The following is a 15,031-nucleotide window of genomic DNA, read 5'->3' as shown; positions in this document are numbered from 1 at the left end:
TTGAAGCAGAATTTATGTTCTTTATAAATGGTGTAAGTGTAAAAATCTACAATAACCTGCACGCAGGGGAACTGTATGAGTTTTATTTCGGCATACTATATACATTGTTTATGATTGGAACAATGCAAATTGAATCAGATAAAATACATTAATAAGAGTATAACAGCAACACTGACGCTTGGTGAACGTTTATACCCAACTTAACACGGTGCACAACCATTGGTTGGGTAATTTTCAGCTGCCATTTCGTTGCCAAGCTGACAAGCCGCACACGGAGAACAGAACATCGACACGCAAGCATCCTCAAGCACTGTGCCCTGGAAATATAACGTGTTGCCAATAACGAACTTACTGTTAGTTAATATAGTAGGTGGGGTAAAATGGGAATGTTTTCATTCTATTTTATCGTCCTGTCCCATATGGTAGTAAACAGAATATTTACAGAATTATATAACCGTAGCCCCGCGAGTTTAAATGGTGTTGTTAATTGTTCTGAAGCCAAGAAATAAGGATATAGGAGATAACAGTATCCACACCACCCCACAGTACTATGATAAGAATTCACCTGAATGCCATGGGTCATTCGGAACTTTGTTCGCAGAGCTGACATTCCAGGCGTTAGCATTCCTACACAACAACTTTCACCCATCCTCTTTGCGAGACCGACCGTGTAACATGGCTGGAAACAATACACACACATGCCTGTAATATAAAAATCAAAGCTTCAATGCCTGTGTTTAGTTTTTATAATAAAGTTTATTATGTTACTTACACACGCCGCAGTTTTTGTAACAGTCGCAGATCCCAGATCTCCATACTCGACCCGAGGGCTGGTGAGTTACCACAACACTAGTAGTAGTCGAGCTGTATGGCTGGTTCTGTATTGGCATTGGTTGATACTGAATATGTTGCTGAACTTGCGGTGGTTGTGCGTTGTAAGACGGCGGCGCTGTCGCCGCGTACGTATTGTCGTATTGGTTATCCAATAAAGGGGATTTAACATTGCTTTGCTGTGCCATGACGCTGAAAGATTTAAATGAACTCTGGAAAAACTTACAAAACGGACTAAAAACTGGAAAGTATAAACTGAGTATTTCAAGCAATCAAAGGCTAACGTAAACTAAGTTGTAAACAAAAACTAGTATTCTTGAACTGTGGTGAACAACTCACCAATACGTATTAATTATTACAAACTGTATCTTGCGGCTTCACAAGACAAATGCTATAAATAGAGATTTCGCCCACGTATTGGTTTCTCTATACTCTCTGGACTCTCGAGCAAGAAATCAGTTTAATTGGGCAGGCTCTTTGCCAGACCTGACGGAGAAAATAACCCGTGGTAGCAATGTACAACCCGTGACTTGGTTTATCATTACCCAAATATCAACAGTATGTGCGCGTTATCTTAATATCACGTGACCCCGGTAACGAATAAGCGCTTTCCTCGGATTGCAGTTTCCAGCGTATAAAAAATGTGTTTTTAAATTTGTGCAAAACAAAAAATCTTTGGAGAACCGATTTGACTGGTATAACGCAACAGTCCTTCCCGTAACAAAATTGCAGATATTTTAATAAAAATAAGTCAAAATATAGTTCCTTCATAGGACTGACTAACACATTTGTTTTGTTCAATTACTTGAGTTTTCTTATTTAATTTCCATTTACGTGGGATCGAAGGTTTAAAGAAAGAGACCATGCTAAAACGCTCATATGAAATGTACGATGTCTATGTCCTAAAAGGAAATGGTATTTTTATGGATAAGGGAGTTTCCCATTTTCCACAAGGCAGACACGTTGGACTTTATTTAGAATAACAAATACGAAAACATATCAAATTTTGGCATAGAAAGTTGTTAATCGACTTTTTATTTCTGCTGTATTGTATATTCACCAACAGAGATGGTTGCGACTACGATAAACAGACCGAAACAGGTAAGAAATGAAAAGTAATTTTCAGTTCTGTAAACGGATAACCATCGACGCGTGTTTGCCCTACAGACAGACTATTTCTTACTTTAGCATGCTACAAACGAACTTGGTTTGCTATTACAGTATTATTTATGATATGTGTTGTTTTTGTTGGCGGTTTTTTGGGTTATTTTCATTCTAACCTAAGCATTTTCTTTGCAGCCTTTGTATAAAAACCTACGTAAACTGCGAAGGGTGCAGAAACAACGACGAAAAAAGAATCTGCCTTTCAAACAAAGCGCTGTACAAGATGCAGAAATTATGCCACGTGGTATGATGAAAAAACGAATGTAAGAAATTAAAATTTCAAGTAACAGAAAATGAATATGTTTTTGTGCATTTTTTAGGTCTAATTTGTGCATTTTTTTAGGTTAATTGTTTCGTCAATTATAAAAGTCAGATCAGATGTACAAATCCTTTTTTCAGAGCTGGTTCAATAGAGCTTTTTAATTAAAAATTGAGTGAAGGCTTTTTCAGTTAATCTTAAAGAGTTTAAGAACCTTTGCTCTATTATGAACTAAATAAAGATTCCTAAAAACTTTTTCCAAAATCCAAAGTTTCCTGTGTGTACCCTACCGAAGGACCTCCCATATAGAGATAAATAAAATAAAGGATATTTTGTTTAAATTGTTGTATTTTTTTCCAGGACATGTAGTAAAGCCAACATCACTTTGTCGGGAAAAAAGAAACGAAAAATATTAAACCAACTTCGTAGAAACCAATCAGAAAAAAGCAAAATGGATGGTAAGTTATCATATTCATTGTAGTTTATGTAAACAAAGTTAAACCAACATATTATTGTACCAAGTATTTATACAATCGGGAAAATTGTTTATTTAATTAATATTATATTGTATGCAATGTATGCAACTTACTTTCGTTCATACACCTCGTGCCAGCTTACGAATTATCATGTATGTTAATTTGTGGGTTATTATTTTTTTTAATTACCATGTATGTTACTTTGTGGGTGATTAATTTTTTGGAAGATTTTGTCTATGTATGGCTGGTGTTAAACTATTTTTGTAACCCCCCCACCCTAAATGTCTGAAGCTGTGCTAATTTATTGAGAAACAAATTTGGAGGAATCAGTTTTTTAAAATTCGAACCACAGTGGTCATGTTGTTCCTGTATATAAAAAAGCAACAGGTAAAACCATACTACAACATAATTTGGTGAATAAAAAAAAAAAAAACCAGCACCAAATCTTAGCATGAATAAACAAACAAAGTTGTTACTGCTTAATTTTACCCTGCTTGCGACATTAATAGTATTTGTTCATGTATTATAATTAATTGCCATTAATATTATTTCAGTTGCTTCAACTTCAACTTCTAAAGCAGGAAACAAAAAAGTGAAGAAAAATGTGAAGACCGATCAAGATGTTGAAATGACGGATGAAATTTGACAATAAATTGATTTTTCGGAACATTTCTTCATATTGGAGCATCTTTGGTCTTTGGCGTTACACCACTAATTTAGATGTTTGTAATAAAAAGTACAAACACAACTATGTTTTAGTGTACAAGTGCCGCAATGTATTGCAATGAAACATCGACTATATTGTTTTAAATGTAAATGCAATTGAACTTTCTGCATTGACGGCAATTAGTACTGTAGGGTAAGATAGATACCGTTATCAAGTAATATCCCATATTTTCAAAACGTTTCAATATCAGAAAAACCGCTACAATAAATGTATGCAGTGGCGTAAAGGTTTCTAAAAATACCGATGCGTCGTTACGCAATTGATTTAACAAACAGACTAAAGGTGGCTGTAGCCTACACAGTATTCGGCATGCGAATTCGTTTGCAAAGTCGTATGCAAACCCGTGTCCAATTCCGCATACGGCAGCAAAATCCGGACGAATTCCGGATACTGCGTACAGCCACCTTAATTTAACATAGTTGTCATTTACGCGGAAAATGCACGACGCTGCTTGTAGTGTACAATCGCGTAGATGTATTTAAAAACTTCAAACTAAGAAACAGTCTGCTGTTGTAAAGTTGCATTGCCCTATTTACTGATGATACGTTGTTATGCGATGTTTTAATCAGTTATGGCTTGGAACCGCGTGGATATTTCTTTAGTATAAGTTTACTGGTAAGGGGATTCTAACTTGTGAGCAGCAAATGGATAATTAAGTAAAATATTTTGTAACTTTTCAATCTGTAACATTTTACTTTACCTACTGCGTTCGTCGCATATTTATATGTTTCTTGTATTATTGGGCGGGGAAAGACGGGACACCTATTGCCTATAATATCCCATATTTTAAAGAATTAACAACAGTCTATATAGCAGTCGTGAGAACACAGTTTCATTATCCTTAATCGTTATTTGTTTACAACCAAATGGGACGAGAAAATATAATTAAAATTCGTCCCATTTCCCTCACCTCACTAAAGCTTAAGTTCTGGACAGATGCTTGCACGGTTTCGCATCACAGCGGGTCTTACAAGTTCAACGTGGACCGTTTTTATGCTCATCGAAACGTGCAAAACATGTGGATTCCATATACACTTTACTACTACGGAGAAAATCAAAGTAACAACACCCGCCGATATCATTGTCGACGTCGTTGATATACGTCGCACTTTTATTATTATAGAAAAGTGGCGGCTTGGGTGTCTCGGGATAGCAATAAGAGATATTATTAGGAAGGCGCTACGTCCTAGATGGATGGTTCTTGTGCATGTGGAGAAACGGGTACGTAAGTTTATGCGTACTTACAAATCCAAGTTTTTACCACATATGTAACTTCGTGGGTGATTATTTTTTCGATTTTTTTATAACTATTTAATGAATGTTAATTTAAACAACCAGTTAGAAACAACCATGTTAAAGCAATTTCTGTTATGTGTCTTGCCCTAGAAAACACGCGTCCACAATGGTAGCAGCATCGAGTCTCGCACCCGTAGCATATACGCGATGGGCAAACGTCGTATATTGTTTTAGTTTAATTTATTTTGTACTTGTGAATCAAGTACGAAGAGATGTAATTGTGAGAGCAACATACCTTATATGGTGAATGAAGGATGTCAAGTCGCATCTTCCAGTTATTCAGTTGCAGTTTGGTGATTTGTAAGCTTCCCACGAGCGTCTGTGGTATTCACATGGTCCGCTAGAGTGCTGAAAAGCAGCGGCCCATTTCTCAGACTAATCATATTTAACTACAATTTTAAACAACTATCAGGACATGTTTCAACCTGAAGGAATAAAGTTATAGGAGAAATCTTTTTGTGATACTCGGTGTTTCGAATACTGTATACTCTGTGAGCGATAATATTTTTAATTTGTAAATACAACTGACACCCAATGATAATTTAGAACTGTTATACACTGCAAACAAATGCGATAGCGAAACGCTCACTGTTTACATCCTCCTAAAACCTTTCTTTAGTCGCAACTATGTGCGAATGCGGCGCTCGTAGTAGTTGTGAGAAAAAGGCAGTGCAAGAAAAGGCGCACGCTGCTTCGTCAAGCGTGTAGTGCGCTCAGTAAGATTCTTGATTGGTGTGTGTGACAACATTGGCGTAATTCAGAATGGCAAGGGAGGTTCTGCGGGTTTTGGTTTTGTTGGCCCCACTGTTTGGTGTGTTTAGTGAGAATAAGCACAATGGATTTTACGATTACAATGTAAAAACTTTTGACGGGGAAACAGTTTCCTTGAAGAAATACATCGGAAAGGTAAAGTCCCCTATTTTAATTATGTGAGAAACGGTTGGTTGGAATACTTAATGAGAAACCGAATGATGTGTACTATGAAGTCATAGTATACACATGCTACTATACTATAATTAAACAATTGTGTATCTGGATTAAACATTTCTCCATAAACTTCAGAGAACGCAACAGAACGTCTGGCATAAGCCCATAAGCGGAAACCATACTCGTTTTATTATGCCCTGCGTGTCGTAGTTGGCAAAGGCGAGGTAGATCTATAGTAAAATAGTTGAATGCTACTTACTGTGATACATAATGTGTGTTTTTATGGATTAAAACAGAACCACGAGAACCAGAGACAGTTTCGTACCCAAGTGCCGTGTTTACATTAAATAAATGTGGGCCAGACAAATTGCCTCAGTACGGAAGGAGATAGGTCAAAACATACAACAAACAACAGTAATCTTTCCACACAATTCTGTTTTGTGGTTCAGTAATCATGTCTTTACATTTCCAGGTTTCACTCGTTGTTAATGTTGCCAGCGAGTGCGGGTACACAGACGAACATTATAAGGAACTAACTGCACTGCAGAATGAGCTTGTGCAAAAGGAACAGCCGTTCACAGTCCTTGCTTTCCCGTGTAATCAGTTCGGAGAACAAGAACCACACGACAACCATGATATACAGGAGTTTGCAAGCAGCGAATACAAAGCTAGCTTTCCTATTTTCGCCAAGATAGACGTGAGAGACAGAGACGCGCATCCTGCATACCAATTCTTGAGAAGTGAGTATGCGAATACAGTAGGGTGGGGGAAGATGGGACACCTTAAGCACATATTATCCAAATACCCCCGATCGTGTTTTAAACACTTAACAACGGTTAATGAGAGTCGTGAGGATAATTTCTTCGCATTTTCTTTGTTAACTACCAAATGGGACGGAAAATATAATGAAAAAGTGTCCCATCCTACTAAATATCGCAACGACGTACCGTGTAATAGTTTTTTATTAATAAATAAATTAATTAATAAAATTCCACGCGGTTTTACATACTGCATGGACACAGAACTTTAAAAACAATACAATAATAAAATGGCAAATAAAATAAAGTGCGTCGTTCGGAAATTTAATTAAAAATCTACATAGTTTTTTTATAATGCTCCATCAATACATTATTATAACTACGATGTTTGCAGGAAGCACGGGGCAAGAACCTCAGTGGAACTTCTGGAAATATTTGCTGGACGGATCGGGCAACGTGATAAATGAGTGGGGGCCATCCACAAGTGTTAGCCAAGTGAAGGACGAAATTCTAAAAGCAATTCAAAAATTGAAGAACACTCACGCGGAGTTATAAATGCTACAAAGTCAACCAAGGAATTATAATGAACGAAAGTTCTCATTCGGCAGCGGAGACGTGTGTTTTGTGGGCGTGATTTACGGAAGCTGTTATTCCGCTTATTGCATGCAGTTTTAACGGTTATTGTAACCAAAAGATATTGCCGTGTATGTGTAAAATATATGTAAACATAAGCAAACAGAGAAATAAAGATTGCAAGATATATATACATACGTGTTTATAGTACATGTAGTAACCTTGGTATAAGCGTTGTCACAGCTTACTCTTTATAAAACGCCCTGTTTTGTACGGTGGGGTAAGATGAGACATTATAGTTCTGTGTACAGTAGATATAGACGAAACCGTGTACCATTTAAATGAATAGCGTGATACATAGCGAATATGTTTTATACAGTATAAAAATTTAAAAATGCATCAAGAATAGCAACCATAAAAACTATAACTCGTTCAAACTCGATCTTTACAGTGCTAAATTAAAGGATTATTTCGCTAACAACTATATCATTGCTAAAATTGTACGAAATTGCATAATAAAAACATGCACACTGCGTGCTTGTAGTGTTTCACTAATATTAGATGCGTGGAAACTGCTTGACGTCTGTTGGTGTTTATACTCGCTACGTTAAGTATATTCTGAGCATTCTAGCTTGTTGCGAACAAAGAATTCGTCTACGATGGACGGGATTACTTTATATCCGGTGTTTTTCATTTCTTTTTGACATAAGTTTGCTGAACGTTGTTGTGCTTCTATGTCTGGGTACTTTTCTTTTAGTTCGAAGATCATTTTTTCATCTGTCATTGTCTCGTCTTCTCTCCAGCGAAAGTATTTTCTGTACTCATCGTCGTTTTTATCGAGGAATTGCAAATACTCAGCGAGCTTTGCTGGGCTATCAAAGTCGTCGGTGTGAATGAAGGAATCGAGCGGAGCAACCGACAACACGTCATCTTTAATCGGACCCCAAACCACTGGGACCATTTCGTTTCTTAGAGCATTGTCCCAAAACTTTTCTGTGATATATTCGCGACAGTGAAATGCATCTTCAAAGGCCAAGTAAAACTTGTGAGATTTCAGCTCTTGCTCAGAGGGGTGAGCGGTATTATGACTGCCCAAACAATCTCCGTAAACGTTCAGTTTCAACCCCGATTCTTGAAGCTCCTTAACATACGACTCGCGCATCATGGCAAGCTGTGAACCATTGCATTGATTGGTCATCCACATCTGAATGATGGTTTTAAACAATAAGTTTCAAACAGATTTAAATTGGTCATTTGTATGCACAACAATAACTGCTTTAAATTAGGTTTTACTAAGAATTACCGCAACTTGTTTCTTTTGGGATATGATGTCGTCTACCACCGATTTTCCTTTGGTTACGTCATTGAGAAGATCACCACGATAGCCATAACTACGAACGACATCAGCGTCGTGCAAATATGTCATCGTCCAGTTAAAGAACCCATTGTCGAACCCACGTAGCTCGGCAAGGGACAACCCAAGGTCATGTTTTACTTTCCCGGGGCTGTCGGATGTCCACCAAACAAACAACTGCTCCGAACGCCTGTGACAAAACAACACAACTGGGTCCAAATTTTCACAAAGTTTTCCTCTGTTCTATGTTTTCACAAAGCTTGAACCAAGCGTTACTTGTGTTAACATTTTAGGTAGTTTTAAATAACTTAACTTAAACTTAAATGCGGACATTTGTAAGCAATATAGACTATATTTACAGTGAGAGCTATATTTTTCATAAAAACAACAAACCAAAACCGTACCTAAAATGCTTCCACGGTAAATCTTTAGGTGCTATACTCCTGTGATGAAATACAACCACGTCTGCACGTCGCAGCTGTTCACGGTCATATGTAATAACACATTGGCGGCCTAATTTCATTCCCTCTGGAGGCCACGGACCTGGCGGCGGTGCCCAGAAAAGTACGACCCCTGTTTTCCTATGCCCCCAAAAAGGGATTATCGAGTAATCGGACAGCAGAAACAAGTAACAGATTTCAACAGCACATCCAAATACAGCAATCACACCAAAACAGAGTATGTAACCCTTAGGTTGCATTTTAACTCTGCAATGTTATAAACCTAGCACATAATTCGCTTAAGAACACTACCTGTTTAAACCATTATAATTACAAATTTACAATAATATAAAGTCGTCTGTATTATGTAATCTTCGTGTTTTAACTTTAAACAGATTTTATTGCAGCACCATCACATTTCTTCTTACACTGAGTTTCAATACCATTGCTTTTCTTAAACCTCCGTTTTGCTAAGCACAGTTCCTATACTATAGGTATTGGTGTCCATCATACCAGGCTGCCATTTCTCTCACGTCGACACGTTTTCTAGGTATCCGTCTCACCGTCTGGTTCGGTTCACAAACTTGAAAATAAACAGACACAGTTTTGATCATTAACTCGTGCTGTTTCTCTTCTACAGTTTATTGTACAAGCCATATCTCTTTGCAATAACATATTATAAATGTTTTTTACTCTGTGACACCAAATAAGTAGAGAACTACTTTGTACTACACCTGTACTACATGACGTATTTTGCAAAATAAATGACCCAATGACGTTGTTTTCAGCGTCACGCTCCGCTGGTTACATAGAAGTAATATAAACTTTAGTTTCCGTTTAGGGGACGATTGCTCTGGGCCCTTGCGTAACGCTACTAATTAAAAATGAGTGAACACATAACGTACAATGATGATACAAACGACCTTTCTAACTAGATACCCAACTAATAATAAACGAGTACAATTTCATGCGTATACTAGCCTACATTTTGGACTTTCCTCGTCATTTCTCAACGTTCGTGCATATTCTCGCTCACAGTTTATAATAACCCCGATGAAACATTAAAAATCAGTTAAAATGTATTAAACGAACACGGCACGGTAAAAATTTTTACAAATATTACAGTAAAGCACTTGTTTCTTAGGTTAAATTTCCACTGAATATTCCAGCTCATAGGGTGTGATGCTTGCTTCTGCTTGAGTGGGAATGTTATTCCTGTTAAAACGGGGCTGATAAGCTTTTTCGTATCGAAAAGGAAATAGACGGGTCTTGTAGTCCGCAAACGAGCATAGTGCTGCGATTGAGTTGAACAGAGAGTTGTATCCATACAATACAGGAATGAGATTGTAGGATGACGTTTGTGGTTTCAATCTAATGCTAAGAACAAACACAAAGTCACAGAAAACGCAAGCGCCTGTGCAGCATGCGAGTCTCAAGACAACAGAGTCCATACGAATATTGCTTGGTGTGGTTTTGTCGCGAAGCATGTGTAGTATGATGGGATACAACGTAAGCGCCAACAGGACAACTTGAAAGAGCGACGAAATCGTGAAGACCATCGGAAGTATTACTCCAAGGATAGCAGGTATCTCACAACTTCTACAACTGCTGTCAATAACCTCTTGTGGGACGAGCGATAAGCTTACGATCTGCACAGCTGCGAAAGTAAAGATTCCAACAAAAGTTGAGCGACTGACCATTCGAATAAAACGTGAAAGCAAATATTCAAGTTGGTGTTGATACAAGGCATACTGACGCCACCACAACACCATGTATATGATAGTTCTCGTAATTGTTCCAATTGTTGCGTTTATCACCGTGTAAGCTACGCAAAACATTTCTGTTTTTGGGGTTAAAAACACTTCTGCCTCGAACCAAATGCACTGCGGAAATAGTAAGCAAGAAACAAAGCATATAGCGAGGTTTGAATGTTTCAACTTTGGGTTCAAGTTAAAATATTTTGATGAATATGCAAGACATGCAAGCGAGAGATACAAACTGCTGATGATCAAAACTGTAATAATAATTTGTTCTGCAATCCTACTGTTCAGAAGATGCAAGTTGAATTGAACACTTATGTTTTTCACTACAGGCATTTCTGTGAACGATTTTTCGGCGTAATTTGTTGTTTGTTCGCTCAATAAAATCTGTTGACTTGACATCGTTGACTCATGTAACGTCAAAACTTCTCTGTACTTGGAAAATGTAATGCGTGGTAGAAAAAAAAACAGTAAAGGAGGATACATCCTGTGCTCAGATGCATACGTATACGACGCCCATTCAAACGAGTCAGACAAGCCAGATATGTTCATTGAAAGGAGTTGATTTACTTGACAGGCAATACAAGATACTTCTACATGCATTGAAATTCTCTGTGGAAATGTAGTGCAGTAGATACGCAAGTGGTTACGTAGGGAAAGCGGAAACATCAACGTCATTACCAAACTCATGTAGTTATTTCACGTTACTGGACAGCGTTGAGTAGGGTGGGGTAAGAAGGGACGTGTTTTCATTCTCTTTTTTTCTACCCATTTTGTAGTGAACAAAGACTATTTTCAGAATTATAAAACCTCACAACTCGAAAATAAACGTTGCTAATTGTTAAAAATCAGGAAATATGGGATTTAGGCGCTAACGGTATCGAATTTTACAACAGCAGTACAATCTAAAGTTTGTAAATACCGATCTCCAAGCTATATAGCCTACCTAACCTTACATATAGAATAACAGCGAATATTATAACGCCAATGTATGCTTTCTACCTTTGCAAGCCAAGCCATAAAATCGCAGATTTCCCTTGGTGGAACACTTCTGGTATATTAAGGTGGGGAAAGATGGGACACCTTTAGCACAGAATATCCAAATATCCTGATCGTGTTTTAAACAACTAACAACGGTCTATGGGTGTCGTGAGAATACGGTTTCATAATTCTTTGACTTTTCTTTGTTTACTACCAAATGTGACGAGAAAACAGAATAAAAAGGTGTTCCATCTTCCCCCACCCCACTATATCATAGTAAAAGGTAAAATAATGCCCCTATACACAATTATATGCTTCGGTGAACATTTGCGAGGGTGGATTACCGCGAGAAAGTTAGGCTATACACGCTTTACATACGTTATACCGGTTGTTTTTATATGATTTATTATGCTATGTGTTATAGTTATTTGGTAACGTATAGATTTATCGCTGTTATCCATCTAAAGCTTGTATTGTTATGATAGTAAGGAAGTGATATATTAATCATGTAGTAAACGACATCCGGTCATATTATTCTAGTGAAATGTTGCCTGGGTTATGCGGATAGTACTATATCGGGTTAACATGGATATTTATTTTAAATATGTAGCAGATTGAACAATAAACCGAGTATAGCTGTTCGACAGTTTGCTTCTTGTATATAAAACGTTTCAGCTCCTTTGCATTTTCGTTTGGATTCAGTGAACCATAACGGCATTAATCTCAACAGCTAGTATATAAGAGTGGGGGAAGATGGGTGCTAAAGGTGTCCCATCTTTCCAACCCTGCTATATATGTTACTTGTAATGACACTGTGCGTATCCTTATACTTTTCAGGATTACCTTTTATAAAACAATTGGCAATGTAGCGAGGTTGAATTACAGGTGATAATATTGCAAAAGAAAAGAGATAAATAGAAGTAAATTTCCTTTTGTTAAAAGGTTACACGCTGGTTAATGCTGTAGGCTATTTGTAAGTGTATTTGAATAATCTATCCATCAGTTATATACTAAGTCATTCCTAAGCCTTCCTCTCGTTTCGATCGCGTTTATACTCATAGTGATAAATTTTATGGGCGGGACGCTCTTCAGAAATTAGATAATTGTTTTAGATTAGATAATTTTTGAGATTTAACAGTAGGATGAGCGAGAGCCAGCTATCTAGCTTTTCTGTTTGAAAAACTGGGTGTATATTGTTTATTACCTGGTACGGTTCACATGTGTTGAGTTTTGCAAATAGGAAAAGGCAGGTATAAAAGGACAGGGCATTGTTTATTACTTGGAACAGTTTACATATGTTGGCTTGTGCAAACAGAGAGGGGAATGATGAAGACGAAAGTTGTAGTTTAATGAGTAGGCTAGGCTATGGTGTATACCGTTTTAAAAAGATATACTATAGGGTGGGGGAAGACGGGACACCTTTAGCACATAATAATCAAATATCCGGATCGTGTTTTAAATAATTAACAACGGTTTATAGGAGTTGTGAGGATATGGTTTTATAATTCTTTGTATACTACTTAATCAGATTATAAAAGAGAATAACAATATATAATCTAACCCTTAAACTATTTAGGTGCAGCAGTGGTTATATAATCACTCGTTCAAGTTACAAACCAACAATGATAAATCGAAAGTTGGTCAAAGTAGCTGCAGCAAGCATTATATTGTTGACATTGTACTTTTTATGGAGCTGGATTAATGCGGAAAGCACAACACAAGAAACCAGTAAAGAAATATTAGAAACAAACAAAATAGACGAGTTACGCCCCGACACAGTAAGCACAACTGCTGCAGCTTCGAAAAAGTCGCCGCTTATTTTGTATTGGGGCAAAGCATGGGGCATAAATGGGCCAGAAGAAGGGAGTTTAATGGATGAATGCACACTAACGTACAACCGAAGCAAAATATCGGACGCCATAGCAGTTGTGTTTCACTACACTACGATTAATGGAAACCAAATACCATGGCAACATTACAGGTTACTTTTTCACATTTTTTAGTTTCAATAATTTAGTATATTTTTGTTCGGAGTAGTGTAAAAGTAGCGCTAAATATAGTTGGGTAGGGGAAGATGGGACACCTTTTCATTCTATTTTCTCGTCTCATTTGGTAGTAAACAAGGAACATGTAAAGAAATATAAAACCGTATCCTCACGGCTCCCAAAGACCGTTGTTCATTGTTAAAGATATTTGGACATTATGTGCTAAAAGTGTCCCTTCTTCTCTCTCCCTACTGTAAGTAGCAATATTTTGTTTTTGCACAATACAAACTTGACTGCTGTGTTGATAAGCTGCATTTACTTGAATTGTTTAGAGACAAAAGACAAATCTTTGTCTGGTGGTGCGCGGAAGGACCAAGGTTATTCGGGAGGAACGGCCTACGAGAGTTCGATGGTGGCTTCTTTAACTGGACATGGACATTCAAGCGATCAGCTGATGTATTACGGTATTATGGATCCAGGGACGGAGCTTTGAAGTTTGTTAAAAAAGGGAAAAAGGCAATCGATGACGTAATATCCTTTAAAAAGAAAATGGCTGTAAGTATCTTTAGCTTAAACAGTCAAGATTATTTATTGTACGATGTGATTTAGTTGGGGGCATTTTGCTAAACTTTAAACATTAAATGTAGAATTGGGCTGAAATTATAACTTGTTTCCAGCTTTGGGGTGTAAGCCGTTGCAGTGGAACCAATGGAGCAATAAAACGAATGGAATATTACAAAGCTCTCGTTGCAGCTGGTTTGAGCATTACCACGTTTGGAGGTTGTTTCCCTGACGTGGAAAACATTCCAAGGCAATTCCCGATGCTCTTTGAACCGAAGTGGAAAGAACATAAGTTTTACTTCGCCTTTGAAAACGCGATACATTGTCGCGATTATATCACGGAAAAGTTTTGGGACAACGCTTTAAAGAACGATATGGTTCCAGTGGTTTGGGGTCCGACAAAAGAAGACGTGTTGTCGGTTGCTCCGCTCGATTCCTTCATTCACACCGACGACTTCGATAGCCCAGCAAAGCTCGCTGAGTATTTGCAATTCCTCGATAAAAACGACGATGAGTACAGAAAATACTTTCGCTGGAGAGAAGACGAGACAATGACAGATGAAAAGATGATCCGAATGACGCAGGAACGATACCCGGACTTAAATATTGAACTGACGCCGAAAAGCCTATGCACCAGACTTCTTGAAAACGAAGAAACCAAAATCATTCCATCTGTTACAGACGAGTTTATCACTTCTGAGAGACCGGAATGCCTTTCATAATCATAAAAAAACATTTCATAAAAAACAAGCAATCATATTTTTCACACTCGCATAACACAGTTTATAATTTATATTATACATAAAACTACATGTTTAATTATTTTATTCGTGATTAAATTGTTTTGCGTAGATATATACGACACACGGATTAGTTTGTTTTGTCAGTTTAGCTGCCATGGACCACATAGGCATTAGTTATTATAGGTAGTATAATGAC

The 15,031-nt window shown here is 37.4% G+C and overlaps 6 protein-coding genes across 8 annotated transcripts; 3 read left to right on the top strand and 3 right to left on the bottom strand.

The window, feature by feature from the left end:
• Window positions 1-67: 67 nt before the first annotated feature.
• Window positions 68-1,619, bottom strand: LOC149731835 (placenta-specific gene 8 protein-like). The gene is made up of 3 exons (XM_089885190.1): window positions 773-1,619; window positions 566-702; window positions 68-317 (listed from the first exon to the last, which is right to left on the bottom strand). Exons 1-3 carry the CDS (start codon window positions 1,017-1,019, stop codon window positions 201-203), a joined length of 501 nt encoding a protein of 166 aa, XP_089741316.1. The 5' UTR covers window positions 1,020-1,619; the 3' UTR covers window positions 68-200.
• A 138-nt stretch (window positions 1,620-1,757) lies between these two features.
• Window positions 1,758-3,481, top strand: LOC149731834 (28S rRNA/ribosome and sororin micro-cofactor-like). 2 transcript variants are annotated; one of them, XM_089885194.1, is made up of 4 exons: window positions 1,758-1,932; window positions 2,131-2,258; window positions 2,615-2,712; window positions 3,312-3,481. In XM_089885194.1, the coding sequence occupies exons 1-4, from the start codon at window positions 1,900-1,902 to the stop codon at window positions 3,374-3,376; spliced, it is 324 nt and encodes a 107-aa protein (XP_089741320.1). In that variant the 5' UTR covers window positions 1,758-1,899; the 3' UTR covers window positions 3,377-3,481. The 2 variants fall into 2 exon arrangements, with proteins under 2 accessions (XP_089741320.1, XP_089741319.1); XM_089885193.1 differs by having other exon boundaries at window positions 3,285-3,481.
• A 1,963-nt stretch (window positions 3,482-5,444) lies between these two features.
• On the top strand, window positions 5,445-7,202 carry LOC149731833 (protein peroxidase GPX7-like). Its single transcript, XM_089885189.1, has 3 exons — window positions 5,445-5,659; window positions 6,153-6,420; window positions 6,833-7,202. The coding sequence occupies exons 1-3, from the start codon at window positions 5,516-5,518 to the stop codon at window positions 6,991-6,993; spliced, it is 573 nt and encodes a 190-aa protein (XP_089741315.1). The 5' UTR covers window positions 5,445-5,515; the 3' UTR covers window positions 6,994-7,202.
• On the bottom strand, window positions 6,625-9,546 carry LOC149731832 (4-galactosyl-N-acetylglucosaminide 3-alpha-L-fucosyltransferase FUT6-like). The gene is made up of 3 exons (XM_089885158.1): window positions 8,770-9,546; window positions 8,315-8,555; window positions 6,625-8,215 (listed from the first exon to the last, which is right to left on the bottom strand). Exons 1-3 carry the CDS (start codon window positions 9,063-9,065, stop codon window positions 7,619-7,621), a joined length of 1,134 nt encoding a protein of 377 aa, XP_089741284.1. The 5' UTR covers window positions 9,066-9,546; the 3' UTR covers window positions 6,625-7,618.
• Window positions 9,547-9,866: 320 nt separating this feature from the next.
• Window positions 9,867-11,255, bottom strand: LOC149731831 (uncharacterized). The gene has a single exon (XM_089885147.1). It carries the CDS (start codon window positions 11,253-11,255, stop codon window positions 9,951-9,953), a length of 1,305 nt encoding a protein of 434 aa, XP_089741273.1. The 3' UTR covers window positions 9,867-9,950.
• Window positions 11,156-14,956, top strand: LOC149731830 (4-galactosyl-N-acetylglucosaminide 3-alpha-L-fucosyltransferase FUT6-like). Of its 2 annotated transcripts, none has more exons than XM_089885157.1 (4): window positions 11,156-11,296; window positions 13,123-13,527; window positions 13,864-14,086; window positions 14,209-14,956. In XM_089885157.1, exons 2-4 carry the CDS (start codon window positions 13,169-13,171, stop codon window positions 14,812-14,814), a joined length of 1,188 nt encoding a protein of 395 aa, XP_089741283.1. In that variant the 5' UTR covers window positions 11,156-11,296; window positions 13,123-13,168; the 3' UTR covers window positions 14,815-14,956. The 2 variants fall into 2 exon arrangements, with proteins under 2 accessions (XP_089741283.1, XP_089741282.1); XM_089885156.1 differs by lacking the exon at window positions 11,156-11,296 and adding an exon at window positions 12,075-12,466.
• The last annotated feature ends 75 nt before the right edge of the window (window positions 14,957-15,031 follow it).

This window comes from Ciona robusta, chromosome 9 (assembly GCF_009617815.1).
Source record: "Ciona robusta chromosome 9, ASM961781v2".
NCBI classification, from domain to species: Eukaryota; Metazoa; Chordata; class Ascidiacea; order Phlebobranchia; family Cionidae; genus Ciona; species Ciona robusta.
The sequence above is the reverse complement of the archived record's forward strand: the minus strand, read 5'-3'. Positions and strand labels throughout refer to the sequence as shown.

Excerpts from the sequence above, each read along its gene's own strand:
- LOC149731835 (XM_089885190.1), bottom strand. The coding sequence starts at position 1,019 with ATGGCACAGCAAAGCAATGTTAAATCCCCTTTATTGGATAACCAATAC. Across the intron at positions 703-772 it reads TTACAAAAACTGCGGCGTGT|GCATGTGTGTGTATTGTTTC; the intron begins GTAAGTAACATA and ends TTTATATTACAG. Across the intron at positions 318-565 it reads GAATGACCCATGGCATTCAG|GGCACAGTGCTTGAGGATGC; the intron begins GTGAATTCTTAT and ends TTATATTTCCAG.
- LOC149731834 (XM_089885193.1), top strand. The coding sequence starts at position 1,900 with ATGGTTGCGACTACGATAAACAGACCGAAACAG. Across the intron at positions 1,933-2,130 it reads CGATAAACAGACCGAAACAG|CCTTTGTATAAAAACCTACG; the intron begins GTAAGAAATGAA and ends TTTTCTTTGCAG. Across the intron at positions 2,259-2,614 it reads GGTATGATGAAAAAACGAAT|GACATGTAGTAAAGCCAACA; the intron begins GTAAGAAATTAA and ends ATTTTTTTCCAG.
- LOC149731833 (XM_089885189.1), top strand. The coding sequence starts at position 5,516 with ATGGCAAGGGAGGTTCTGCGGGTTTTGGTTTTGTTGGCCCCACTGTTT. Across the intron at positions 5,660-6,152 it reads TGAAGAAATACATCGGAAAG|GTTTCACTCGTTGTTAATGT; the intron begins GTAAAGTCCCCT and ends TTACATTTCCAG. Across the intron at positions 6,421-6,832 it reads TGCATACCAATTCTTGAGAA|GAAGCACGGGGCAAGAACCT; the intron begins GTGAGTATGCGA and ends CGATGTTTGCAG.
- LOC149731832 (XM_089885158.1), bottom strand. The coding sequence starts at position 9,065 with ATGCAACCTAAGGGTTACATACTCTGTTTTGGTGTGATTGCTGTATTT. Across the intron at positions 8,556-8,769 it reads TTACCGTGGAAGCATTTTAG|GCGTTCGGAGCAGTTGTTTG; the intron begins GTACGGTTTTGG and ends GTTTTGTCACAG. Across the intron at positions 8,216-8,314 it reads CCCAAAAGAAACAAGTTGCG|ATGTGGATGACCAATCAATG; the intron begins GTAATTCTTAGT and ends ACCATCATTCAG.
- LOC149731831 (XM_089885147.1), bottom strand. The coding sequence starts at position 11,255 with ATGAGTTTGGTAATGACGTTGATGTTTCCGCTTTCCCTACGTAACCAC.
- LOC149731830 (XM_089885157.1), top strand. The coding sequence starts at position 13,169 with ATGATAAATCGAAAGTTGGTCAAAGTAGCTGCAGCAAGCATTATATTG. Across the intron at positions 13,528-13,863 it reads ATACCATGGCAACATTACAG|AGACAAAAGACAAATCTTTG; the intron begins GTTACTTTTTCA and ends TGAATTGTTTAG. Across the intron at positions 14,087-14,208 it reads CCTTTAAAAAGAAAATGGCT|CTTTGGGGTGTAAGCCGTTG; the intron begins GTAAGTATCTTT and ends ACTTGTTTCCAG.